Raw genomic sequence first — 27,645 nt, forward strand, 5'->3', positions numbered from 1 at the left:
TTTTCTTCCCAGGAGTCAATTAAAAATAAAATTAATTTTATATTTCATAAAGTAAAAAAAAAAAAAGTCAAGCCACCTGAAGCAGATGCTCAATGAAATAAAATACATGTAGAGAAAAATTATTTTTCTACTGAAAAGAAAGATTCAGACAGATTGAGGTTTTCTTCTCCACAGAAAAGGACAGCTTCTGGAATTAGTAAGTTTTGAAAGGTCCAGAAGGGTAGGTTTTTAAAAGCATAAATGGTTGCTGGAGTCAGTCTTAACTGCTCATTGTATCTTTTGAAAGTCTCCTCTGGAGAAAATTAAATACCTTGTCACATTTTCATTACTAATTATTATGCATAAGCCATTAAAATATTTTGTCTGACCCCTGACCCTCTCTTCAAGTTAATGCAGTGCATGCAGTAGAAGAATGAATATAAAAGTCTTAACTTTTTGGTTTTTCTTCCAGGGACACAATAAAATCATAATCTACAGCAGACCTGTATATTTTTGTATATTGTGTGGCCTTATTTTGCTGCTAGATGCTGGATCTAAAGACACAAATCCTCCTGTTTTTACAATGTATGGCCTGAAGCTCTTCTCACCCAGGTCTCTCCAGTCAGCCAGAGACCATGTAATAGGTGAGTCAATATTTTTCCTAGGACTGCAAAAAGGAATTAAGTGTGAGTCTATGTTTTCCCATGCTGGCAATCAAATGCAAGTTATGGAGGCACAACCTGAAGTCAAATTGACAGAAACATTTGGAATGACTTAAGATGGGGCGGGGGCAGCTGTCAACCTTCCCTCATGTAAAAGGAGTTCTTAATGAAATGAGGCTCATAGAAATGTCTCCATAGAAAACTAAAAGTCGCTGATGTTATTAGCAAAAATCATCATCTGTGAAATGCTGTTCATCTGTGTAATGGCTTGTCTGTGTGGAGCAGTTACTGCAGAATAACTTGAGTTTTAAATTTAATGCCTGGAAGCTAATCCATGCCAGTTCTTCAGATGGACATGAATCTTCTGATCACAAAGAAAGTGCTTTATCTTAGTTTTGTTTAATCAGACTGTCTATGTGACCAGTTAGTGAGGAGCAGCCACTCTGCAGTAGCTCTTTCAACCCGTTTCCTTCTAGAATCATGTTCTGAGGCTGCTGAGGACATTCAGATATTGCCCCAAGACAGGTGTGGTGATCCCTTGGTACTGGTCTGGAGTGGCCACAGCTGATATTACCCTATTCTGTCAGGACACTTCTTCCTGTTGCACAGCACACTTACAGTCTCTAACTGTGATGTTGCATCAGCTGAGCCACAGATTCAAGTACTGGACTGGACTCCCATGAATAGTGCAACTCTGTTAAGGTACAAAGTGAGGAAATGTGAGGTTTACTGTAAAAGTTGTGAAAATTTCCCTGAAAGCTGTCTTGTAGTGAACCAAAGATGGCCTACTGGTTTGTGAATTTAGAACCAAGAGACCCTACTGTAGCAGAAGGAAACCATATTTGTGGTATTGCTTATGACTTTCAAGGTCTTTGTTCACCTGTGACTGTTGTACTTGCTTTTTGCCATATGCAGGTCAGACTTACTGCCTGAAAGGCATACTATTTCAAGGAAAGCCTCCTGGTCCTTAACAAGGGTACTATGCCTCCCAGTTCTTCTCATCAGAAACATGGGAATGTGAAGAGCTGCATCTCACTTATGTTGATTAGCTTCTTTCATTGCTTTCCTTTGGTCTCATTTAAGTTTCTCCTTACATCTTATTTTCTCTGTCTGTCAAAGGTGAGCAGTAAAAATGCTGATAAATAATTCAACAGGAATTCTAGATGACACTTGGGATAGAGATAAATGAAAAACTATAGCAACCAGCATAAGAAAACAAAGTGTGGTTATAAATGTGTTAATTTTGGCTGGTCTCAAAAGAGATGGCAGAGCATGTTCTTGAAGCAGGAGGGGGGTGGGGGGGAGAGAGGAAAGAAAGGCTCATCTCCCCAGCTGGCATGTGTTAAATGAGAAAGGGAGAAGAGACCCTTTCCCTTTGCTTGTCCCTGTTCTTGTTTTGCAACGGTGTCTCGATGCAAGTGATGTTTGGTGCTGTGCTTTGGCTTTTCCTTGCTTTGTCTCTATGGGAGCCCTAACTTCTGGCTGCTGTGAATCCTTGCAATTGGTCACAGTGCAGTGATCTCTGTAAGCCATGGCAGTCTGGCATCCTGTGGCATCTTGCTGCACTTCTAGTGTAGATTCTCTTAGGTAATGAAGGTATAGAACTATTTTCTTTTGCTATAAAATAATGAGGGAAGTTGGTGGCTCCAAATACCAGTAAAGTCTTACTAACTGTCTTGCAGTTCTGCATATTTGCTAGGTAGTTTTTATATCTTTTTATTGGTCTATCATCATATGGTGATTCTTTATATTTTAATCAGAATTTATTGTGGTATTTGTAGTTGATATGTTTGGAAATCAAAGAATTTTTGACATTGTGTTGTAACTACCAAGGAAAGAAAAAGTCTTTTATTTCAGGTGCTTATTATGGTAGAAAGCAAAAGCCATGTAAATTATAGAACATACCAAAGAGCTAGTGCGATGCTGCATATCATACTCTTGATAAAAGTCTTGAAGCAAGGTCATAAAAGAAATAATTGCAGATTTGTTAGATGTGTAATTTAACCTAATTACTTATGAAACATGGTTTTTAACATGTTCATTTATTTTCAATCTACTTATGATCTGATTCTGTTTTATTTTGAATTGGTGATGATTGTGCTAATTGTAGTCTAAGATGAGTTCTGGCAGTTCTGCAAGTCCTTTCCTCAAAGAACAATATCTCCTGAGAGTTTCAGCAGAGTGTTTTTGAGATAGTTAATCCATCATGGGACCACATGGCCTGCTGAGCAGTTTTCTGTTGTGCCATTGCCTGTCTTCAAGAGTGATCCTTGATTGGCTTGGCATGACTTGGTGGAATATCTAAAAATGTGCAGAGTAACAGAGGAAGAAGAATTTAATATTGGCATTTTTATGTAAAACACTGAGAAGAGAGCATTTCCTCATTTTCTTACATGTGGATGATTTGTGCCAGTAGTGGGAAGTAGTGTTGAAGGTGCATTGTGAATCCAAGTATACTTAAGTGAGTGCTGTCTGTGTTAAACACTTGAGTATGTTGTTTTCTCCCCTGTGTTGGGCTTTCTCAGCAAGATTTGCAGTTTTAGGTAGCAGTATTGTATAATACAGTGAAGATAAAAGCTGTCAACCTTGGTGTGTTGTTTCCTTTTAGCACAAGATGCCTTAGTAAGATGAGCTGACAGATGTGAAATTAGCATTCAGCAAAGAACACAAATCCTTTTGTTTCCTTCTCAAAAATCTGACTGGGGGGAATGGGGAGTAAGTAGTTCTAGTGATTTGTTTAATTTGCTTTTTATGAGAATGAATAGGAGGAAACTGCAGGCTTCCTAGGATCTGAAGTAAGAAAGACATACTTGTTTACAAGGAAGAGTGGCTGACACACTCTCTGCCATGCAGAACATTGTGGAGCTAGTACAATGAAGTAGTAAGAATATGATTAACAATATGATAAATGTTGATTAATGTGATTATGTGTGTGTATCCGTGAATGTTTATACTTGGGTCAAGCGTGTGTTTTAGATGCTTTGCTAGAGAGCATTTTCTGTGGTGGACCTGAGAGTGAATTAATGGGGAGGAGGACTGCTGGAAGTAAACAGAGTTTAAGACTAGCAGCATGATTACCTGAATTATGACTCCTCCTTTTCCTTGTCTATGAGGCAGCCATTAAAAGTAGCATTAAAATTAGCATTTCTGTTCAGAAAGAGAGTATGTAAAGCTGTAAGACTGGGTTTTACCCCCGAGTTTCTTTCCTGTTTTTAATGTTCTTTTACTACTGTTAAAGTGCATTGTGCTGGAAGCAGGTGGAATATTCTGGAGAAGCTTCACTATAGGTTTTCCCCATTTTTAGGAGCTGCTATAAGTGTCTGCTCTTGATTGCTGGGAGAGGCAGGATATTGTGATAGTCAAGATATTTCAGATCTTAGCCATTAAATTTTTTTTGTTTATATTGAATTGTTGTAGCTGTTCTTGAACCATCTCAGATTCAAGGAAGAAGTTCCAAAGTCTGCAAATTAAAGTTTCTCTACTTTGAAAGGGACAAATATAAGCTTGCAAGGATTTGAGAAACAGTAAGGAGGCTATACAATGCTATTTTTTCTGCCACTGTTTTTATCCAAAATCAATCTGAAGGTTAACTTTGAGCTTTAGTTTCTTATATATAAAATGGCATTATTTATTTGAATACATGAGGAAGAAAGTGTAATTATTGCTGGTAAGGTTAAGGTATGCTCACTTCAATAATCTTCAGAATTTATTGCAGCAATTTCTTATTTATGCATATTTCTTTATTTTCCATATATAAGATGTGTGGCTGTGTTCTAAAATACTTTTTTTTTTTCCTTAGTGTTTTTATATTGCTTTCCTGCAATTTCTCTTCTTGGACTTTTCCCTCAAATCAATACCTTCTGCATATATCTTTTGGAACAAATAGATATGTTGCTTTTTGGTGGTTCTGGTAAGTAGCCATCTGCCATCTTTCTGGGCTTACAATCTCAAATCAGAACATATTATTGCATGTTACATAGCACAGTGCATTTTAAAGTTCAAACAGCTAATAGTATTCATCTAACAGTGGGGTGAATACTTATATGGCTCTCTTGATTAGATTTCTTTCTGCTTTTTAAAAGTTGTATACAAGTTTTTAAAACTATAAGTTGCAAATTATGGTTGATATCAAAGAGCTCTTTCCAGGCATATGTGATGTGAATATTTACTATATTTATTAAAAAAAAACCCTTTAACTTTCTTTTTCTGTTAACATCTAGAAAAAAAGTTTGCATTTTACCACAGAAAGGCATATTGACAAGACACGCGATGTGTGATAATTTTTTTTGTTATTTCAGTCAGAGATTAAAGAAGACCCTTGAGAGATGAAGCATCGAGATTTTTTGTTGGTAGTGGGTTTTTTTTTGTTTTTCATTATAGTTTAAGTAGCTGGGAAGACTGAGATGCATCTACACTGTCATCTTAGTTTGGGTCAGAAATAAAGTTCCTCTTTCTTCCCACTTCCCACATGTCTCTATTTCAGCTGCTGCTGGGTTCGTGTCTGCATTGTACAGCATTTCCCGAAGCTTTGTTGTTCTGATTGTCCTTTATGCCTTCTGCTTCAGTGCAGTGAAGGTAAGCCAGAAAAACAGCACTGGAATAATTCAAAATTTCAAGCTGGAAATTGATGTAATCTAGGGAGACTAGCTTTGTTTGGTCCTACATTGTTGTTGCTTACCAAGATAAGCTTTGCAAACCATGCTTCAGTTTCTGCATGTTAGTTACACTGAAACAGACCAAAACTGTAACAGCAATTTTTAACGCGTCTCTAATACCTGTGATTATTTGCGTCTTATATGTATCAGTGTGAAATGAGCCACTGAATTTTCTCTGCAAACATAAACAGCAATCTTGACTCAAAAAGCTGCAGTCTCTGTTGACCTGCATAGCCAGGCCAAATTTGCTTTTAATTCCTGGTAAGGCTTTTGCTTCATACCAATATGCCTAAGAACTTTAAATGTTGAGCAACCAGTGGACCATCTAAGTAAATAATGTGTCTGCATCCACAGGGAAATGCAATTTAGGAATTTAATTCTAGCCAGATGACTGGGTTTGCCACTTTTCCCCCTAATATCCCACAATTGTTACACTAAGGATGTTGGAGACTGTGCTTATAATTTGGTGTCTGTGAATTTGTCAGGTCCCTTCCTGAATGTGCTGGTCCTCTCTGACTCCACAGTTTTGTGCCAGCAAATTCTAGATGTTCACTGTGCTCTGTGCAAAGCAATGGTGTCCCTTCATTAGTTTTAGGCTGATATGCTAATTTCACCTGATGCCTAGTATTGTAGGATTTGTGGAAAACCTCGTCTGCATTCTTTTCATCTGCTGCCCTTACAGTTTTGCCATGTCTTTAAACTGAAGAGTCCCAGCCTTTCTCATGTCTCCCTGTAAAGCAGCTGCTTACTCAGAGGTAGCTAAGTTTCTCACCCTGCTCTGTGCCTTCCCTTGCTCTGCTCTTAACTTCAGATTTGGAGAGTCAGTTGTGTATGGTGCTTAGGATGCAGGTGTGCCACAGCTTTCTATGCTGGCACAGGACTGGTTCCCTTACTAGTGATGCCCAGTTTTGGACAATATTCAATCTAAAGCTTTTTATTTTTTTTTTTTTAATGTGCCCATGTCCTCTGCATGGGACATTTAAAAATGACAGTGAAATTTTGTCTGCGTTTAAGTCAGCTGTAAAATTCCCAGTGACAGCAAGACCCGTATTTTGTGTTAGACTTGTAAGAATATGTATTCTCTAAGAGGAAAGCCTTTTGGCAGAGTTTCATTGAGGGCTGGATGCTGTCAGTGTCCATGCAGGGGTGCAGCAGGATGTGCTGTGGTTGACAGGCTGCCCATGACATCTTGTGGGCACATGTCAGAGGAGGCTTTGTGGTGGCACATGTACAGCACACGTGGAGAACCCAATAGGTTCTGCAGCTGCCAAGGCTGTGTCTATCATGTCAGCACCCATGCTGGCAATTTATACAGATGGGAGGGGCACTCAAGTATTCCTTTAAGGGAATTCTTCTGGGAACATCAGCATTTCTACAGTGGCTTTCAATAATTTTTCACTTGAAATTTTCAATACAAGCCTTAAATCAAAGGACAATTATAATGCCTTAATGGTTACCTGTAGATGATCAGAGCTGGCTGTGTGTTCTTAATCACTCCCAACAGGAAGGTGAAATGTGTTAAAGACTTTTGGCTGCTTGAGTCCTTACAAAACAAATTACAGCAACTCAGCTGCTATGTTAAGACACTGGAAATTAAATGTCTTTGAATGTGTGATGTTCTCCCAGGGAGTCTCCTGTCACCTGGCTCACCCACTTTCTCAGTTGTATTGGTTAGAGCTGACCCAGCTGTGTGATTGATGCTACAAAGTTTAACTGCTGCTTGTGCAGTTTCCTGCAGAAGTAGCCAGTACTCCTACTACTGTTTTCTGTCTGCATTAATGATTTGGAAACTGGCAGCTGGGAGGGAGAAGGAGGCTTTTCTTAAGGATGAACAGAGAGAGAAAATGGGTGACTGGGATGAGAAACAATTATGAAAATGGAAAGAACTACATGGAAGGCAGGTGTTAAACTACTGTTAAACAGGCTAACACCTGGGGAATTTTTTTTTTTTTTTTTTTTTTTTTTTTTTTTTTTTATTCCTAAAATTGGTAGATAGTGATTCACTAGTTGAGGGTAGGGAAGTTGCGTTATGGATACTTCAAGAATGTTTTTTGTAAACAGTAGGGGAAAAAAGCCACTTAAAATAGCCTACATACTCTTTTCTCAGTATAATACTTTAAATTACAGCATGCAGGTGGCTCTGTAGATAAGCAATCTCCTTGTGGATTAGGCTTCAAACTGCTTAGAAATATGCTTTTAATGCTACCCTGAAGTTGAGTGCTGTGAAAGATTTACAAGATATCTGTTGTAAATTACTAATATTAAGTTTAGACTTTCTGTTCACACAGAAGTTAGAGTTAATTTGAATTTTAATGGCACCGTTCCAGTAAAGGCACTTCTGAGAAGGTTAATTTAAAGCATGTAAAGATGATTCCTCTTGCTTCAGCTCATAATCTCAGTCTGCCAGGGTGCTTGAAATTTTATACATTTTTTCTTCTAGAAGTTATGAAATAGGCACTTGTGTTAAACCCTCTTGTTCTTCAATCAGGTCCAGAGCTTTTTATTTTGAGCTGATTTCTGTAATGTTGCAAGAGAATGATTATTTGGTTGATAGAGGAAGAGTAGGAATGGGCTTAATCTGATCCTGAGTAGAGCCCACTGTGAAACGTGGTCTAATACCCCTGTAAGTACCTCAAGCTGTTTTGATAACTAGTGAGCATCAATTTATTATCTCAATCAAGTGAAGATTTTAACTTCTGGTGTGCTAGAAATTGCAGAGTTTAACTCAAAAATGAACAAATGCTGTAGTATGTTTCACAGAGGTGTTTGCACAACAGTGGTAACACGGTTTTCTTTAAGCTAAAAGGAATGTCTCTTCTGTACTTGCACTTTATAGCTGTTGTTTAATTTTTATTCTTATTTTACTCTGATCATTTTGATCAGTTTGCCAAAACCAACAGAGCAAAAAAAAATCACCATAATCAAATTTTTTCAGAGCAGGGAAACATGATAGATTCTATTTGGCAGAGGATTTCTGGGTTGCAAAATGTGTTGTTTTGGCTGAAATGTAGCATCCTCAAATGTCAACTATATTTATTGGCAGAACATCTTACACCTCAGCAGGTGTAACTACCAGAGTTCTATTTCCTGAAATAAATTGCAGAGGAGAATGGATCTCTAAGTGATTTTGTGCTATTTACTGGTGAACAATTGCTCACTTCAAATGTCCAGCCTGAAGAACATTCCAGTGGTATCAGGCGTGATTCTTTCCTTCCTTAAGTGGTTCTTGCATTCTAGTTATATTCTTGCAGGGTGTTATATTCTTACAGGATGTTACCTGCTTTCTCTGTGTACATTAAGTATTCTGAAAGGAAATACATTAATCCTGAAGAAATTAATTTGGAATTTACTGTATTTGTTTTGGTTTTTATTAAAATAAAACTATTTTTTATTTTATAATTAACCTGCGTTCTTAAGTGAGTTTTTCTTGTTCTTTTTTAGAGCATAAGCTATATATACATACAATAGTTTGATTTTTTGTTGTGCTCAGATTTTGAAATTCATTTTGAGTAGCAAATTTACAGTGATTAATTGTTTGCTCTAGAACTTCAGCTTTAGAAAATAAGGACATAGGAATTGTTTTGGGGTATGTCCACAGAACTGTGTAAGTACTCAAGGTACCTTTCAGCATGTGAATATAAGCCCTGAAAACTGAGACTAGCAGGCCTGTGCTGAAGTCCTGTGTCTTGTCCAGACTGATTTTACTGTTGAATTGTACAAAACCAACTGAGAGCCTTTGTGAAAAAGGAGCTGTGGTATAGACATGTCATTTAACCTAAGTTTAACTTACCAGTTTAACTTAATTCTCATGGATTTTCATTCAGGTAAGTTGCCTGAGGAAAACTATGACACAGTATTCTCAGTTGAGAGTTCATCCTGTGACCTGCAAACAATGTTTGGCACATCCGACAGGTTCATCTGACCCTGTCACTCTTTCCGAGTGACCTTGCAGTGCCCTTGCCACCACATGACCAGAAATCTTTCTCTCTCATGGCTAGAATGCACATAGCACCTAAAAAAGGATGGACAGATCTGTAGTCTTGTGTGAACGGCGAGGGTGCGGGTTGGGTGAGGTGTCAGGCTGCTGTCATGTCCCATCACAGGCACATGACATGTTCTGGGGAGTGGCTGCACACTGCTTACCTGGCAGACCTGGGGTGTTTTTTATGTGGCCAAATGTGCACTTTGACACAACTAAAATAAGGGACTGTCTGTCACCAGGGCAGGAACAAACTCTTTTCAAGATGATGATACCTTTGTGTGTTCTGTGACTTGGACACTTGGAGGAGAAAAAGGACTGTGTTCTTCAGTGGTGACTTGGAAGCAAACGAGTCCCAGCTGCTGTGGCCAGGCAATGGCTCCCATCTTCAGAGTGCTCCTGAGCAGCTTTGCCCTTGCTTGATATTGGTGTGGAGGAGCTGTGGGTCTGCAGTTTGTCAGGACCTCCTCTCGTGGTGCTACTGCTGGGATGATCAGTTTTCATTTTCTGTAAAGCTGTCACGTAAAAAAGAAACCCAAAATTGGTCACAGTAGGAAGTACAGAGTAATGCATCTGAAATTACAACAGATAATTTCTCCATAAAAACCATGAGCACAAAATAGCTGGTCTCTGTCTGTGTATTTGAAGCCTTGAGGACTGATGGACAGGACAGTTTATCACTGCTGTCAGTGAAAGCAGCATATTGTGAGTGGAACAGGTTTGCAAATTTGTCTGCCCTGGCTGGTGCAGAAGTTGTTCCCTGTGGTGATGATGTGAAGTCACATGGATAGATTTCTGTTGTGCTATCCCAGAGATGTAAAGGTGGTTTGGTTACAGCTTTGAGGTACTGTAGAGCATCTCTTCATAAACCTTACCCCGCCACACATTTTTATCATGAGTGATAGGACACTGCTGCTTATCCATCCTTGCATATAACAATACTGTAAACCTGGTTTCAGGTGAGTATGTAGGTAAATGTCTTAGATTCTGAAGTGCAAAAACCTGAGTTTCTCCTGCTTGCTCTGAAATGTCGTTATCTCCCAGACCTCTGTTTAATATCATCACTCCTTATCCAGTTCTTTCCAGGTGTTCTGTGAACTTTCATTTACTTTTGCTTAATACAAAACTCTAAATCCTAACCATGGTTTTATCAGCTCTTTTGTTCATTCCTTGGATTCTTCCAATAGCAGCAATTTTTCAGCTCACTCCTTTTTTTAAAGCTCTTTGGTAACTGAGCTTTGTTTAAGCTGAGTTCACTTCAGCCAGGCTTTATTTTTGATCTCATCTTCAATTCTGTAATCTTGAACAGAAATTGGCAGCTCTAATAGCTACCTTAGCTTTGATATGCAAAAGGGTTTTCTCTTTTTCTAGGAGGAGGTGTTCTTATTTTTCAGATATTGCATCCATCAGATTGGAGACATGGGAATTTCTGTGCCATCTTTTTCACTTGACTAGAGTTTCCTAATGTACTGATTTTTGTCTCCTGCTCCATCTGTTTTGAGGTCTATGCCCAAATATTTAAGAGATGTTTTAAAATAAGTTAGGTGTGCCCTCTTTTTTTACAAATATTTGGTTTGGAATTTAGCCGTCCTGATATCAGTCTTTAGTGTTCCAGGGTTTTGCTGTGGGGCAGAAGAGCACATCCCTGAATGTTTCTGGAATCAGTCAGCAGTCCTTGTCTTCTGCCTTCTGTTCATATCAGTTAATTTGGATTTAAAATGTATCCAGAACCAGTTAATTACTTTTCATCCAGATTTTTTTTTTTTTTTTTTTTTTTTTTTTTTTTTTTTTTTTGGTGTGTGTATGGAACTTGCAGTTTATCTTAATCAGCCTGGAAAAAAAAAATCAGAGTTTTGGACTTGGGTCAGAAAAATTAAACTGATGTGAATGTATTCATATGTGGCACACCAGCTTTTTCCAGCTCTATGTAAAAGTATATTATTTGAAGTGTAAGTTACATAGTTTCCGTTACCTCATACCTGAAGAAAGTGCTTTCTGGTGGCTTATTTATTGCTTCAATGGACAGTTACTAAAAATCCTGTGTGGATTTTAAACCCTTCTCAGCTCACATTGATGTAGCTTGGTTTATTTAATGAGTTTGAAACTCATTAATCAGAATAACAGTTCTCCTTCCTTCCTTTCTTCAGTGATGCAGTCTTCATCTGTGTACTAAGAATTTTGAAATATTTGTCTTAGGGGTTTATGGTGGGAAAGAGTTGCAAGAATACATCTTCTTCAATCTCCTAAGACTGCCCAAATAAATCTCTAGACAGCAGTGAATGAGTTCATGTGTATAGAGAGAATTCCTGTATATGTAAGTGACCAAACCAAAAGTATAATATTGTTGGACACCTTTATTTCTGCTGCATAGAATACTCAGTCCTTTTGGTTTTTGGTGGTTTTGGAGGCTTTTTTTTTTTTTTTCTCTAGTTTATAAGCCCCTGAGGTACAAGCAAGAGCTGTTAGGGGTGTTAATTTTGGAGAGTATTCCTCGATACCATGGCTTTCAGTAAGTGAAGTTTAGCAGCCATATTCAAGTATTGCACTGTAGACATAACTTCAATAGTTATGATCTTAGTTTTCTGTGTATAACAACTTATTTTCCAGATAGAAAAAAGAAATTATGCCTATGGAATCCAACATGGCCCAGGGTTGCTCTCACTGGATGTCACTGTACAGGAATGTAGAAATCTGCACTATTTCTTTAGGATAAACTCACAATAGTGTGAAACATGAGTATTCATGCTTCCTGCCTGAAGCTGCTGCTCCTCTTGCTTTTTAGCCAAGGCATTCCAGTCACAGACTGGGATCACCTCACCACAGTAAGGTGCTGTATGTAGACACACATGGACACCCCTATATCAACCCAGTCTTCATGAATTTTAAATTTCATCAAGGAAAATACAGTCCAAGATAGCAGCAATTGCAGAGAAAGAGGGCTAGTGTTACTTGGAGTGGGCAGTGATACCTGTATTCTGGTAACTTATCACTTGTCATGTTTTTGGAGATCATCTGGGAAAGTAATGCTTTGTTTTCCTGGATGATGGGAAGATAAGGCTGGTGGGCATCTCTTCCTAGAACTTGTCTTAATTCTGTATAACATGAGGTTCAGTAATTCACATATTTTGGTTGTTACTTTTTATTGAAGAGGAGTATCCATGGTAATATGGTGTTAAGGTTATAGTTAGCCTTGTAGAGAACAAGTTCTTACTATTTGCTCATATTTTTGGGGGTGAAGAGGATTCCCTTTTATGATCTCTTTCAGAAAGTCAGTGTTTTAGATCTTCAGAAATAGGTATTTATTTCCATCTTTACTGTCACGGGTGGAATGGTTGACTGTCAGCCCTTCCCACTTATTTCTTGATATGTGAGCACTGGCACAGATCCATGATGAAGCAGCCGTGTGGGGGTAAGGAGAAAGAGCCAAGAAGGCTTAATGGAATTGCACAAGAGGCTATGTGACTTTTAAAGGCTCATTCCAACCCAAGCCATTGTCTGACTCTGTATATAGTGATGAAATGGGGACAGTGGAAATCCAGGTGTGTGAAGACCAGCTGGAGTTAATCTCCATGTTTAAAAACCCAGCCACTATGCCAATGCCTTGTGTTCAGTGATGCTGTCACTGCAGCAATCTGCAAAGTCACCACTGAGAGGAATACTCTGAAATAAAAAAAAAAAACAACAAAAAACAAAACAACAGAAAAAGTAACAAGAATTTCTACTCAGCATAATTGGTTCTCTGTTCAGAGCACTCTTTGCCTCTGGAGAAGAACATATGATTTATTTGAACATATCTTTGAAAGATAAGTGTGTTACGTGCGGGTTTTTTAGGAGAAGAAAGAAGTAAAAAGGATAAATAATGTGGGACAGAAAACTACTAGCACTACTATTTAAAAATATGTTTGCCTTCCTACCTCTAGCAGTGCTAAAAGGCTCATAAGTTCAAAGACACCTTTATCTCCCCTTTTAGTGGATTGTTTTGGGATTAGGCAATACTGTGGTTGGAATGGAACACCTCCACTCCCACCACTGGGTCTGTTGTAACTCACGGTTTTCATCCTTAAACCTATAAGTCTGTTTCACTTGTTTTAAAAATGACTACGTGAGTGTTTGCATTGAAGCCAAAACCATATATGAAAGCACTAAATGTCACCTCATCCCAATGAGGTGAACTAAGAGGTGAAAGTCCCTGTCTCATATGACAAGCTTCCAAGAGTAAAACCTGTCAGTCCTGTTTTCCCACTGAGGAGAATCATTGTTCAATTAGCAATTATATATATATTTTTTTTTTTTTTAAATTTAAAACTAACAGTCATCATTTGTGGGGTAGGAAAATGACAAAATGGGAGAGGGTACATCACACTGATACTGGAGAAATTACACCTTTGTTCATTCTCATCTTTTCTACAACGTTGTGTAGCATTTTTCTAGAAAATCCTGTTCTCTAGGCACATAGTGAATATTGATGCCTATCCTACCTGCTTTCCTGGGTCCCTGACATGTGAGTTTTGAGGGGACAATGACAGTTTGGACATGGAGCACAGACCAGACAAATGCAGAAGCTATGTGTAATATGCAGAAAATATGGAAATAGAGTTCCTGAGATGTTAATGTGGGGATTCAGCTGTGTACAGCTTTATAGTAGAAAGAAGGTGGAATGATTTTTCAAATTGGCCTCTGATAGATTTCAGTATCAACAATGTTGTTCATCTCTTGATAGTATTTAGCTTTTAAAAGAAATTGCAGAGCAAAGGGGCAGTCATGCACTTAGTAGCTGCTGGGAGGATCTGTACACAATTGTGTTGCCCTGAAAATGCAGAAGATGTTTGGAAAGGCTGTGATTCAGCCATTTTCAGAACATTGTGGTTTCACTTAATTTTTTTCAGTATTTTGAAGATATGGATTGAATATGACAGGAGACTAAGCATGGGGAAAGCTAACTGAAAATATATTTGGCCCCAAAACTGGGAACAGTGAAATGAAGAGTAGGATTGTATGGTAAAGTTTAAATTGTCAAATAAATGGTGCTGGATTCTTTAAGTAATAGCATGTGAATCTCTCTTTTGTTTGTAATTACTATTTTGGGTAGGATTGTTTGATGGAACCAGGCTCTTCTGTCTTTTATCTTTGTGATTTTCAGTAGTATGATGAGGGGAAGATGATTCTTAGGATTAAAATTTCACTTATTTGGTACTACTCTTAGGATAGCAAGAATTTCACAGTTAAATTGAAAAATTCCATGCTGCAATGCTTTAAATGTTTAACACTTAAAATGAGTTTGTCTTAGGTATTCATTGCACCTAAATGAGAGTGTTTCCTAACATACTTAAGAAATCATGCATATAACTGAGCAAAATAAGGCTAATAAACCTACTTCATCCTCTGAAAATATTAGTGCGGTACTAACTTTAAAGATTTTAAAGCAAGAGATAACCATGCAGAAGAAGTCTTATTTACAGTAGCCTGAAATTTCACAGATCCTGCAAGCATTACTTCTCAAAACTTGTACAGAAAGTGCTCTGATGCCAGGATCTGGTGAGTTCACATTTGGCTGATCAGGTAGAAGTCATGTGGAGGCAAGGAATACAATTAGTAAGTGAAATGGATTTGTTCCAAGTTTTTTTGTCCTTCACAGAAGAAATTTGTATTCTTTGCAAATAGGACTCAAAAGTTGTCTTAGGATCCCTAATTTGTACCTGAGGATGTTACAAATAAATCTAATCTTGATAAGTGTTCCTTAAGATTTATATTTTTTCTCTTATTCTTTCTAGCCAGTTTTAGCTGTTAGAGTCACCTGGAGAGAGTTTCTCATCTGAGCTATATGCAGAGTGTGCTGGCGAGTGTCTCAGTTGTCTCTCATTTCCCTCCTTGGGGGTGTCACACACGGTGGCGATGCTCTCTCTCTCTGCTGTGTTAGCATCCAGGCAGGGCCTGGGTGGAATGCACAAGGCAGCAGAAAGATGTCTGAAAGAAACCCCAGTGCCTGATCTACATGATATTGTCATTTGTTACGTGCAGTCTGGCTACAGGTCAAGTGATAGCATATCAATTTAGTGTGTAGATAAATACACTGCAGTTGATTTCACTCGGATCTCATTTTAATGAGAATTTTCCTCAAACATTTCATTGAAGAGGAAAGAAAACCTGCCTTTCGTGTGGTTTCCTAGCTAATTGCTGATTATAGGGGAGTTGCACAATATGACCACAAAACATGCAAGGTTTATTCACACTAGTAATCTCTGATATGAAAAAGGATTTTTTTCAATCTGTGGTAGGTGGTGTACAAATGTAGATGTTGTGCATGTAACATTGCATGTATGATGTATGGCTTAACCCCCTTGTTTTGGCTTTTTAAGTTCTGCATTCCTAACTTTGCTTTCTGTCATCCTCTCAGGAACCCTGGGATGCACAGCACATTCCAGCACTGTTCTCTGCTTTCTGTGGTCTGCTAGTTGCACTTTCTTATCACCTCAGCAGACAAAGCAGCGACCCATCTGTGCTGATGTAAGTTCCCTGTAAATGTTTTTTTGCTGATTACTCTTTACAGCACGCAGGCAGAGTGATGCCTGGGTTTCAGAACCCCAGGGGTTGCTTCCTGAAAGTACTGTGGTGGGGTGAAATTCCTGACCACGTCTGTATGGTTGGTATCAGTCCTGTATATGAATGAAGTGCTGCAGGCAGATTACCAGCAGGGCTGGTGTTCTTTAAGAAGCACTATCCAAAATCTCTGAAGCAGATTTTTCCCCTCTGGAGGTTGTGTGCTTGCCAGGTTGGAAGACAGTGATTTAGTTGAGGGGAGTTTGGGCGACTGGAGTTGCAGAATGTGCATTGATTAGCAGTGGGACCAGTAGAAGGAACATTTAATGTTCTGGGAAGATGGCTGAATTCCAGCTCTTGCTGAGTATTGCTACAGTAGGCAATGCCTCTCAGTTTGAGGTTCCATCCTTCCTTCTGTTCTCTGACACAGTATGCTGGAGGTAACTGAGGAGAGGAAGTGTATGCTAAGTGCTGACACTGCAAACAAGGGAGATGAAGGGGAAAAGTCCCAACATAGTGATTTGCATGTTGAGGTGATGTGTGAGAGAGAGACCCAATAGATCCATAGCTCAGGGGCAGCAAAGGTGAATTTCCCAGTTGGGAAATGGTGATATATGGCTCTTACAGGGGCTGTGGGGTCAGCAAACAGCTGGGCAGGTACGTCTATGGCTGGGGGCTAAGTAAGCAAGTGGGTTTTGTGCCACCAGTATCAGCATGCCATTTGGAATTCTGCTTCACAGGCATCTCAGCTTTATCCTAGGAGAATGCAGAGGGCCTGTGAGAGGTTCTGTCATAGAGAGAGGTTCTCTCCTTTGATTCATGAGGTGAGGCTCAAGGTTCATTATGCACAATTCTGCAATGCAGAAGTGAGAAGGGGGAAGTTGAGAACTTTTTAGGCTGTTCAAGATTCTATTTTTTTCCAAGTAGAGAAACTTGGAAAAAGCATAACAACGCTGATGAGGAAGGAAAAGATATAGAGCGTTAGCAGGAAATTGTCATCCCAGTAAATCTTACTGAAGAGTTGAGAAATCCTTTACCTAAAAATTCAGAGAATCTGACATTTATACATTGCTAGGTCCTGATATGGCAAAGCAGTAAGAACTGCTTGCATGTCTTGCCTTGAACTTCACCCAGAGCCTACTGTGTGTGACATGTATGTCAGGGAAACCTCCATCGAGCTTTGTGTGGATGGTGTGTAGTTTATTGGTCATTACAGTATGGAAATTATGTATGGAAGAAAGTAAAGCTATGTGGTGTATTAGGAAGTGTTCTTAGCTTTGGTGTAAAATATACACAGGTAAATTGTAAATCAGCATGAAATTGTGAGTTATTTCAATTCTAAAGTAATTTAAATGCATCCTTTTCTCCCACTTCCCAGAAAGGACACATTAGTTCATGAACCTCTTTAATAAAACAGAAACTTTTCTTCCTTGAAACTTTTGTTTTAAGGAAGTAATCTTAAACTATTAAGTGCATTTCAAATTGTAAATCTAGCTAGTAGTTTCATAATATTTGCAATGAAATCTTCAGCAACTGAAATGGTTCCTAAAAATCTAAAAATTAAGAATACATGTACAACATCAAATATTTATTGTGCAATTGTAAAAATGCATCGTCCTTAAAAAAAAGATATTTAAGATTTTTTTTCTCTAAACAGCTTTGAACTTATTTAAAAGAAGTTATAGAGATTGGAAAAAAGTGTTTAAGGTATGGCCTGTGGCATAAAAGTCAAGATGGATGAGGAGGTAGCACATAAATCTCAAAGAGAGAATTAATATACAGGTTGTAGAGAACTGGCTTCCTTAGCCATTTTAACATGGGTCTAAAGAGCTCTCATATTGGTTTCAGCTTAGCTGAAAAAGAACTAAGAGTCATAAATGCAACAGTACCCTCTCTGCTCATTCCTCTAAATGACTGAGTCACATTGATTGGGCTGCTGAGACTCCTCAGGATTATGATGAGGAATTTCTGCCCTGATCACAGGTAGAGCTGGTTTTGTGTCAATCTCCAGCTGTACAAAGATAGGAATGCTAATGTATACGTGAAGAGGGAAATATGAGGTTGTTGTTCCTCTTCTGTCCTTCAGAAATATTAATATCTGTTGCACATGTTCTGAGGTATATTAACTAGGAATTTTTTTGAACAGGTCCCTTATTCAATGTAAATATGTCCCTCACTATCTACGCCAACGATTTGAAGATTCAACAGAAGATCCACTCCCAGAAAAAATGAGAGAATCAGTGGTAAGGTTTTTTCTTTCACTACTTTCTGTTCAAAGTTCTCTCATCCATTTTGCCTACTGAGGAACCTTGTAAATAAACCTCGTTGTAAATAAACCTTGTCATTTAGTAATTTAAGTTACTAAAAGCACATGTAGATGATCTTTACAGTGAGAACAGCAGTGAGAAGGGGATACATGCCATTTTCTTTTCTGAAGGGCTCCTTTGAAGGGCTCTGCCACATCGCTTATTTAATATAGTCCATGAGAAGTGCACTCATAGAGCTTGGGGAGTGGTGCATCTTTCATCCTAGTACACAGAGAACTAATACAGATTCTGTGCACAGAGTTTTAGTCTGGCAGTCTGGTGTGTCCAAGGTAGGCTGGATTGTTCAGTGAGCATTCAAAAAAGGTGAGCAGTCCTGCCAGGCTCTCTGTGTGCACTGCAGAGGAGCAGGATTTGGTCCACAGAATTACATGTGTTTAAAACAGCTCTTATTCTTTATTTTTCTATGGCTAGGGCTACCTGTTTTTCAGGAATGCCTTTCTGTGCCAGGATATACTCTTGACTGTGTGCCGTCCACCCCAGCTGAGCCAACTGGAGCACACTGTCAGACTTGGCACCTAGAGGTGGAAGAAGCACATGAAACTGGGATAGTATGGGAGAGGGAGGTACATGCCTGGTGCCAAGCATTGCCATCTCATCATCTCTTCTTTGCTTGGCAGGCTGTTTATTTACTACTGTCTGGCAGGAAGCTGTAAGTTTGTGTCAGCTTATTTCTCACTTCAGCATAAACATCGTGAAGTGACCCATCTTCCTTTTTGTGTCTTTTTATATTAAAAAAAATGTTTGCAGTTACCCAGGGGAGGTTGATTTTATAAGGCGTTCATGTGGGAAGATCATCAAGTTTCCAGAAATGCTAAGGGGTGTTTGACATTTATTAGTCATGTGAGCTGTCCTGCTTCCTGCTGTCAGACAGCTCTTCCTTCTGACCACATCCCCAGTGCCTGCAGAACTGAGCATTTGCAGCCTAGGCAGCTATTCCTAAACTTTTGAATGCTCTCTGAAATCCAGGAGCAAACAGAGAGTCTCTGGAAGATAGTGTGTTTTTTGACCCTTAGACATGACCTGGGAATCCATGGTTCCTACTGGCCTCCAGATGTCCCTTCAAAGGGATGCATCTCTCATGTACATCTTGAATAATTTCTTAGGCAATTTATATGGTGTTACACAGCCTACATTCAGCATATGCATTGATCCTACACTACCAATGTTTTCTACTTTTCTAAGCTGCTTCTTAGATGGTAATTTTTACCATGTATAATGTTATTTTAAACTGCTTCCTCTAATATGGCCTATCTAAGATTAAGTCATACGGCTATTTGTTGTTGCTTGTGTTGAGCTACGGTTTCTTGCAAACTAAACTGTTTGCAGCAGTTGATACTGGAATATGAGTGTGCATCTAGAAACAGAGTAAACAAGTAAAGTATTTTTGTTAGAATTTTGCTGTATTCTGTGGTATTCGTGGTGTGTAGGTTATTGCAGTGGTTCATTGACATTCTGTTCCTGTACACGGGAACTGTATGGCAGATGTAATGGAAAGCTTCTCATGCTCCTGTAGTTCTGTCTTTTGCTGATAGTGCCTTTCTTGGAGGAATACAGTCTGATGTCATCTGTTCTGCAGATGGAGCCCAGCCTGGGGACTGAAGCAGTTACTGCAGCTGTCCACTTAACTGGTTTCATTTCACAGTGCAGAGGGAAACCTTGAGCAAGGCTTTAAAATATTGAAAACAAAACCCAAAGATAGTGGAAAAAATCTGCACCTAAGATCCTGGCTGTATTTTCAAAATTAAGTAATTCTGCAGACTCTCTAACAATTTTTGTATCAGTGACATGGGCAGGGATCTGCTGTCTTATAGTAACACTGCACAGCTGCACTTGGGCCCTTGAGCCAGAGGGGTGGAAGGTGCAGAAGTATAGGGATAGCTGCACTGGGATTTTCTAGACGCAGGAGTTCAGTTCTTCTCTTTACAATGTTTCACTCCTGTCACACTTTTTCATTTTGTCACACTTTTAGGATTAATTAAGTGGCCTTCCTGGCACCTTTGCTCTCCAGGAAATGCCTGGATTTGAGAATTGGCACTTTTCTGCTCTGTAAATTTGATACTCTATGCTGCTGCTGCTATGAGGCAGAGCCTGCTTTCCTTCAGTGTTGCTGGAGCCTGCTAGTTCTTTGCCTTAATTTTTTTTTCTCTCCAGGCTTCCTTCAGTCTGTATAAAAATTGTAAGCCAAAGTGTTTGCTTAAGATGTCAATTAGCAGTGCTAATTTGGAAGACATTAGCTGAATAAAGAGAGGGCAATTTCTGATGAATGTGGGCTCTTTGTCTAACTCCTGTGTTACCTGGTACCTCTGTCTCAGTTAGACACCAAGGAGACTCCCACTGCTATCTCAGCAATGTAGTGCTAATAGGGCAAGTAAGGAAGAGCTGAGGCAGGAGAAAATGCACGTGCATTGAATTCAAGGAGCACAATCAAACCATAGTCCCTGCTGACTTGCTTCAGCAATAAGTCGTATTTAGGGTGTAGGACTCAGCTGACTCTTCAAAGCCAATTTAAAATAATTTCCAGAAGTTTTGCAAGGGGATCTTCAAACTGTTCAGAAGCTGGGTGAAACAATATACCAGTATTCAGAAGGGATTACATGATGGTAGCTCATTTTTTCTTGATGTGCTCCCCTGCAAGGAGAGTATTCCTAACCCCTGTCAGTGGCAAGAGATGGCAGGGGGCCACCCAAGCCAGCTTTGCCTTGGTGATGTGTGGTCTACAAAACACCATTTAAATAAGACCCATTTTAATCAGAAAGCCAGAGGCGTAGAGAACCAAATCACCTTCTCAGGCAGCTGAAAGCAAACAAGGTTAATATTGAAAATTAATGTGTTGTTTTCTGGATGGCTTTGCATTGATGTTAGGAGTAATAAATATAGCATCTCTAATGTTTGATTACATGACTTTTACCCTTTTCCTTTCCTTGAATAGCTGTGTAAGAATTGTCAGCTTTGGAAGGCTGAATTATGAAGCAGCTGTGATTGATAATTGACCATTCAACTTTGAGAATGCAGCCTCCTACCATTATAATTAATTTCTGTAGGCATCCGCATGGCTGATTACTAGATTAAGCAGTGGCCTGAGGGTGATAATGTGTTACATTCAAACTCAAGGTTCCTTCCTGGTCTTTAGTACAAACATTTAGATAGCTAATAAAAGGATTTGTACAAAGCTCCAAAAATCTAATTGAAAATAATGGTTGGTCTTGATGATTTTAAAGATCTTTTCCACATAAACAATTCTATGATTCTGTGTTAATAATTAAACCAAAAAAAAAAAAAAGTGCCACTCTAATATATTCTGCTTGTGAAATCCCCAAGGCATCAGAGGTAGCAATGTTGGTTTGGAGTTTCTTTTTTTTTCCCTTGAGTGTAACATGGAGAGTGTAGAATGTCTTTCAGCCCAAACTATAACAGTGACTGTCTCTCACTGGAGAGATTTGAACTGTGAATAGAGTTGAATTTTCACATTTTTGGACCAATTGCAGTGGAGGGCTCAAGCATCATGCTGTAGAGCTATTAAGTACTCGGCTCATAAGTTCCTGGCCTTGGGAATGATACCCAAAATCCTGCTTTAGACAGATGGGTCCAAGGTAGGCACATGGTTTTCAGAAGCTGGCTGCCTTCTGCAGGAAGGCCAGGAGCCACAGGTCCACCCCCAGCAGGTAGATGCCCAAGGTTTTCTCCTGGAGAGTAGCTGTGAGCTCCTCTCAGCCAGAAATCACTGCCATTTCCTGGGGGACCCCGTCCCCTATGAAGTGACATGGAACAGAAGCAAGCACTGCTCAGCTTTGTTTTAGAGGGAAAAAAGCCTGAATTTTGTGAGTTTGAAAGCATTGGCTGCATCAAAAGAGAGTTCCTGTGTGGATCATTGTGCCAGTCAGCAGCTGAGTAGTATATTTACATTTTGAAATAGTTCAGTGCAAGGACAGAAGGACAAACCTGGACATATATGATTCTTTAAACACTTTCAATATTGCCAGAAATGGAAAGCAATTGTCAAATTTAGTGTTGAATATCTGAATAATAATTTCCTTAAAAACATAGACCTTTTTCTGTATGGGATTGTCAAAACTTATGAGAGTTTATCGCTGTAAAAAGGACGATTGCAAAAGGAAAGATGGGAAATACAAGTGCTGTGCAATGTAATTTGTGTCATGTGTTCCTTTTTGAATGTAATGCTTGAAAAGATTCTCTTTGGTGATCTGGCCCGGAATGGAAAGTTAGGATGCCACCTCTCCCCAAAATGTGCCTAAATTCTTAATGTTTTACATGTTTTTTAAAGTGTCAGCTTCTTCAGTCATCTGATTGTGAGAGAAATCAGCCATTTTAATAATAAGCCTCTTGGGTTGTACAGAAGAGCTTTTGTGAATATGATTGGAGTGTGTTTGTTGTTCTTAGAAGCTTGTTTTAGATTACTGAGTAGTTGAACTCAGCTGTGCAGAAAATGATACTTGATCAAGACTTTTCATGCTGTGTATTTACAAAAGGGCTGAAATAGTGCCATATAAATTTGACACCACTTTATTTTCTCAGATACTACTGTTTTACACAGATTTTATACACAGCATCTTTAAAAATATCTGAAGTGGTTAAAAAAATAATTTCCATTACATGGATTGGTAACAATTTTGTTATTAATTTTTATCAGCTTGTGTTTTTTTCAGTACTGCTACTTGCTAGGGAGAGAACTGAACAGTGAAGACCTGTGGGGACAGGCAGGGAGCCAAGGTTTAGTCAGGGAAGAGAAGGCTTTTCCTGTGAGCTCCCTCATCGTTGTGGTTCTTCTGTTGAATGCAACAGCCAAGGAGCAAGGCTAGCAGGGCTGTGCTTTGGAAAGGCACAGGAGGAGTTCCAGAGACCTGACTGTGCTCCCACACCTTTGCACCACATGTAGCCCATGCAAGGAAGGATGCCTCTCAGAGCAGAGGGAGCACCGCTCCTTTGGAGACATGTGCATACTCCTGAGCAGCCTGGGAAGAGCAAAGACCGTGGTGGTTGCTTGAGATTTCAGCTAAGCTGTATTGGAGCTTCCTGGGACAAAGCAAAAGTACGTTCAGAGCCTGAAGGCTTTTTAGTCCTGCTGCATTTCAAAGGGCTGCTGCAGTGAGTGGAAGTGCTGGTGCAGGTGACCTTTTCCTGAGAAGCATCTTTCATAACAGGGAGCGATAGGCAGCCTAAATATAGAGGTTGCTACCAGCTTCCCTGGTAATTCACAACCCTTCTGTTCTTCACTTGTTCTGCTTGCTTTCTTTTTTATCTCCTTTATTTGTAGGTTTGCCGTGCCATCGTTATTTTTCTCTGATGAGATTCATTAAGTTTACCTAGATTGCACCACCAGGAAGTCAAATGAACCTCTGGTTCTAATGAAAGGGTTGCTTTTCAGGTGTTGTTTCTAGGTATCTTTGAATTAAAGCATAAGTCATCTTCTAAACCAAGAGCTACAAATAGTTTCTCATTTGGTAACTTAGCAGCAGAATTGAGTGCTGAACCTAAATGCCCTTCTCATAAATCTAAGACAAGATTTTCATTTACTCACAAAAGCTTTTGGGTGACCTCTGAAGCACAATTCAGAGGACCACACAGTGCACAAGCTATCTTGTTTATTTGTTTACTGAGAATGACATTTTAATAGCAAGAAAAATGTGCTGTAAGGATACTGATATTTCCAATCTTTAGAAACAAAGTTACTCCTACCATGGTTACAGATCTTTACATAAAGGCAGATGTGTCCTTTCATTATCATTCAATGATACTGGAAAAAAGCCTTTTCTAAAATCCACAAAATCTTGCTGCAGTTTGACTTCTAATAAAGAAAATGAGGAAATGGGACATGTCACTTTAGAACTAGTAAATGTATTAATGTTGTGTCTTAGAAGACATTACCGAAAAGCATGAAGTTTTTCAGTAATGCAAGAGAAAGGGAATAAGAAATATTAGTTCTTGAAAATTGGAAATGGAACCAGAATTTCAAATCCCAAAAATAAGAAGGTCATAATGAAAAAGAGTTATATTCCTCAAGCAGAATCAGATTCAGTATTAAAATGTATTGCTTTCATTTCTCCAATATTATAACTTTGTTATTTAAAAATATAATTCAAAATTAGGCGTGAAGAATTTAAATGTGATTACTTCAACAGACCTGGGGTGTGGAGAAATAATTTCCCAAAGCAGAGTGGAGAAAATACTTTTGTATTAGGGAGTGCCGATTAGCCTTATTGCAATGCAGAGTGTAAGTAATTGAGAACAGAGTAATTACTTTGGTTAAAATAGTGCTGCCTTACTAATTGTGTGTAAAATAATTATTTTCACAGAAAGAAATCTTGAAATCGGATCTCATTGTCTGCACAGCAGCTGCTGTTCTGTCATTTGCTGTCAGTGCCAGTACTGTGTTTCTGTCACTAAGGGTGTGTATCTATCTTTGTTCCCCCCCACTAAGGTATTATCTCTCTTATGCAAAACCACAGGGTGCTTTAACTGGAAAGAATAGATGCCGTGGAAAGAGAAGTTAGTGAAAATGCATTTAGTGGTCATGATGATGCTGTTATATCTGCAAAGCAGTTAGTTTCTGGATATTTCTATTAATTTCAGTATTATTTGACATCTCTTTCCTTAAACAGCTCTCATGATATGGAACCCAGAGGACAGAATGAATAAACCTGTCATTTTGCCTTTTTTTCCTCCAATTATAGATGAAAAAAATGGTCAATTGTGTGTGCAAAACACATATGTCAAAATCCATATTCACCTAACATCAAGAATTTTGAACATAGGAATAAAAATTATATGCACAAAAATGCAGTTATGGAACCTGTTAAAAAAATGTTTAAAGAAAATATTGTATGTAAATTATAACTGTGTTTCCTTTTTTTTTTTCTGCTCTGGCCCAGCCATTTCTCAGCATTGTGCTGTTTGCTTTAGCGTGGACAGTGGGATTTGTAACACATTACATCCTTCCTCAGCTCCGCAAGCATCACCCTTGGCTGTGGATCTCCCACCCCATACTCAAAAGCAAAGAGCACCAGCAGCGGGAAGTGAGAGGTTTGTAAGACAATCTTTTCTAAACAATGGATGCAATGACTTCCAGCTTGCTTTGGTTTGAAGAACTAAAAATAAAAAAATCCAGAAGTAAACGAACTGGGAGAATAAATGATCCTTTTACTTTTGAGTAGCACACATATCTGATGGTTTTAATTTTTCCACTGCATCACCAGCAGAGCTGTGAACCTGTAGGAGTTGTCTTCTCAGGCCACTGCTCAGATGAGCTGAGGCCGGGCAGACATGTCTGGAGATTGTCTAGTCTGATGCCCCTGCTCAGAGCAGGGTCAGCTAGAGCAGGTTGCTCAGGGCTGTGTCCACTTTTTAATATTTTCAAGTGTAGAGACTCTAAATAAAGTTTCTGGACATAGCATTCAGTCATCCTTACAATAAGAAAAGTTGCTTCAAACTGTGGTATTTGGGTGGATTTTGGTGGGTTTTTTTTTTGTTTGTTTTGGGTTTTGTTTTTGTTTTTTTTTGTTTTTTCTGTTTGTTTTGTGGTTTTTGGTGGTTTTTGTTGGTTTATATGTTGGTTTTTTGTGGAAATGGATTTTAAATTTGTGCCCATTTCTTTTGTCCCGTCTCTGGCCACTACCGAGAACAGAGTGGCTCCATCATCCCCCATCAGGTATTTATACCCCAAAAATGCTGCCAATCAGGCATTCATAAGATGCTCCCAAGGCTTTTTCTTCTCAATGTTAAGCAGTCCCAGCTCTGTTTCTCCTCGTATGTTGAATGTTCTGGTCCCTTAATCATTTCACATCCTTTATATGATCTTTCATGAGCCACTGCCTGATCTGACTTTTGTTTTACATTACAGTGCTGTTACTTGCTGTGTTGCTTGACATGGTATAGTTCATGCCTAATACATTGGCATTCTACATAATTTAAAAACTTAAAAGATTGATGAAATTGAGGCAGATTTTTTCTACTTTCTGATGTATTATCAAATGTAGGGCAATTTATGTATTCTAATTTCAATTGTAACACTTTTAGAGAAATATTACGATTGAAAAGAACTGAATTATTTTTAAAGATTTGCTCTTGTTGATGTCTGCTGGCTTCAGTGGATGGTGCCTTGACAATGTGAATATCAGTCAATATTTTAGTATGTTGAGGTCTGGTTTCCTGTTCTGATAGAGTTATTTCTGAAGCAGGCAGTATGTTTTGAGAAGTAAAGCTTCTTCCTTCCTCCCCAGCTCTCTTCTTTCCTTTGCTACCAGTCAAAAACTTGCTTGTCATTTCTTGATGGCTCCCACGCCTTAATAATTCTCAGTATATGTTTCTGAAGTGTTTGAAGACAGCATTTGCACAACAGTCTGTTGAGGACTCTAGTCTGTTCTTCAACTAGACCACAAAAGAATTCAGATCACTCTCTGAAAAACCATACATGAAGGATTTAATTTTTTTTTTTTAATGTGTTTTAAACATTTACTTTCCAGACAAGGGCTGGGTATAAATAAAGTACCCCAGAGACTTGATTGAAGGTTGCCTTTTAACTTTTATTGCAATATGCCAAGAAAGCTATAAAAGAATATAAATATTATTAAGCACTGTGCCCAGCTGAAAACAGTGTCCTGGGCTTCCTGTCCCTGATAACCAGTAATTCTGATAAATACCTAAGTTGCACCATTTGTTTCAGCACTTAATCACAAAAAACACAGGATTTCTTTGCCTTGTCATGATTAAGACTGTCTTCATTTGTCAAAAAACATTGTTTTCCTAAATGCAGTGACTCAGCATTTGAAAAGGTTGGAGATAGAGACCTGCTGGACTGATTTCCACAGATGGGTTTCCTTCTGTTTTGAGATCCAGCTGCATTTCTCATGCTGCCTACTGTGGGGAAGAGGCTTTTTTTACTTCTTTTGCAGTCCTCATATGTGTACTGTACTTTGGAGTCTAAGTATTATTGCAATGTAGCTGGTGTTGTGTGTTAAAAAACAAGAGTAAAAAAAAAATACATATATATATATATATTTCAGCCCCTTAGGCTCCTGCAGAGGTTTTTTATCATGTCTGAGATGAGACAGACTGTGGAAAAGGTAATCCCTTTGATAGATATGTCTGATGGGCTGTCTTATTCTTTTGTCCTGTAATAAAAATGTAGGAACTAAACTTCAAAATGTTCCCTCTTTGTATAGAAAGAGAAACTTGGAAAAAGAACAGCAGTACCCCATAGTTGTCAGATACAGGCAATGAAAGGATGAGTACACAAAATAAGATGTCTGTGGGGAGTTTTTACTGCATAGATTTTAATTCTCATCTATTTTTTTACAAGGGTGGTGCTGTTGAAAGACAAATGCCTACTTGCAATTAGACAAACAACTGGCTGTGACAATTCCACAAGTTTATTCCTGGCTTTGTTGCATAGACTTTGGATGATCTCCTCAAACTTTAAGGTGTTCCATAGAATAGCAATTACCAGACCAGTTCTTGTGATGCCCTGTGAGATAACTCGGTTATTACTTATC

At 38.7% G+C, this 27,645-nt stretch overlaps 1 protein-coding gene across 5 annotated transcripts in view; it reads left to right on the plus strand.

Annotated features, from left to right (window-relative positions):
* The window catches only part of PCNX2 (pecanex 2), a 149,766-nt gene that overhangs the window by 45,325 nt on the left and 76,796 nt on the right, over positions 1 to 27,645 (plus strand). For 4 of the 5 annotated variants that reach the window (XM_085576784.1, XM_085576785.1, XM_085576787.1 and 1 more), the window contains 8 exons: positions 452 to 623; positions 4,441 to 4,551; positions 5,125 to 5,216; positions 15,670 to 15,779; positions 17,959 to 18,055; positions 24,451 to 24,543; positions 25,027 to 25,177; positions 25,779 to 25,802. In XM_085576784.1, coding sequence (XP_085432910.1) covers positions 452 to 623; positions 4,441 to 4,551; positions 5,125 to 5,216; positions 15,670 to 15,779; positions 17,959 to 18,055; positions 24,451 to 24,543; positions 25,027 to 25,177; positions 25,779 to 25,802 — 850 coding nt within the window. The remainder of the gene's footprint in view (positions 1 to 451; positions 624 to 4,440; positions 4,552 to 5,124; positions 5,217 to 15,669; positions 15,780 to 17,958; positions 18,056 to 24,450; positions 24,544 to 25,026; positions 25,178 to 25,778; positions 25,803 to 27,645) is intronic. The other variant, XM_085576786.1, reaches the window with a different exon arrangement.

The sequence above is a fragment of the Lonchura striata genome, chromosome 3 (assembly GCF_050655825.1).
Source record: "Lonchura striata isolate lonStrDom1 chromosome 3, ASM5065582v1, whole genome shotgun sequence".
NCBI classification, from domain to species: Eukaryota; Metazoa; Chordata; class Aves; order Passeriformes; family Estrildidae; genus Lonchura; species Lonchura striata.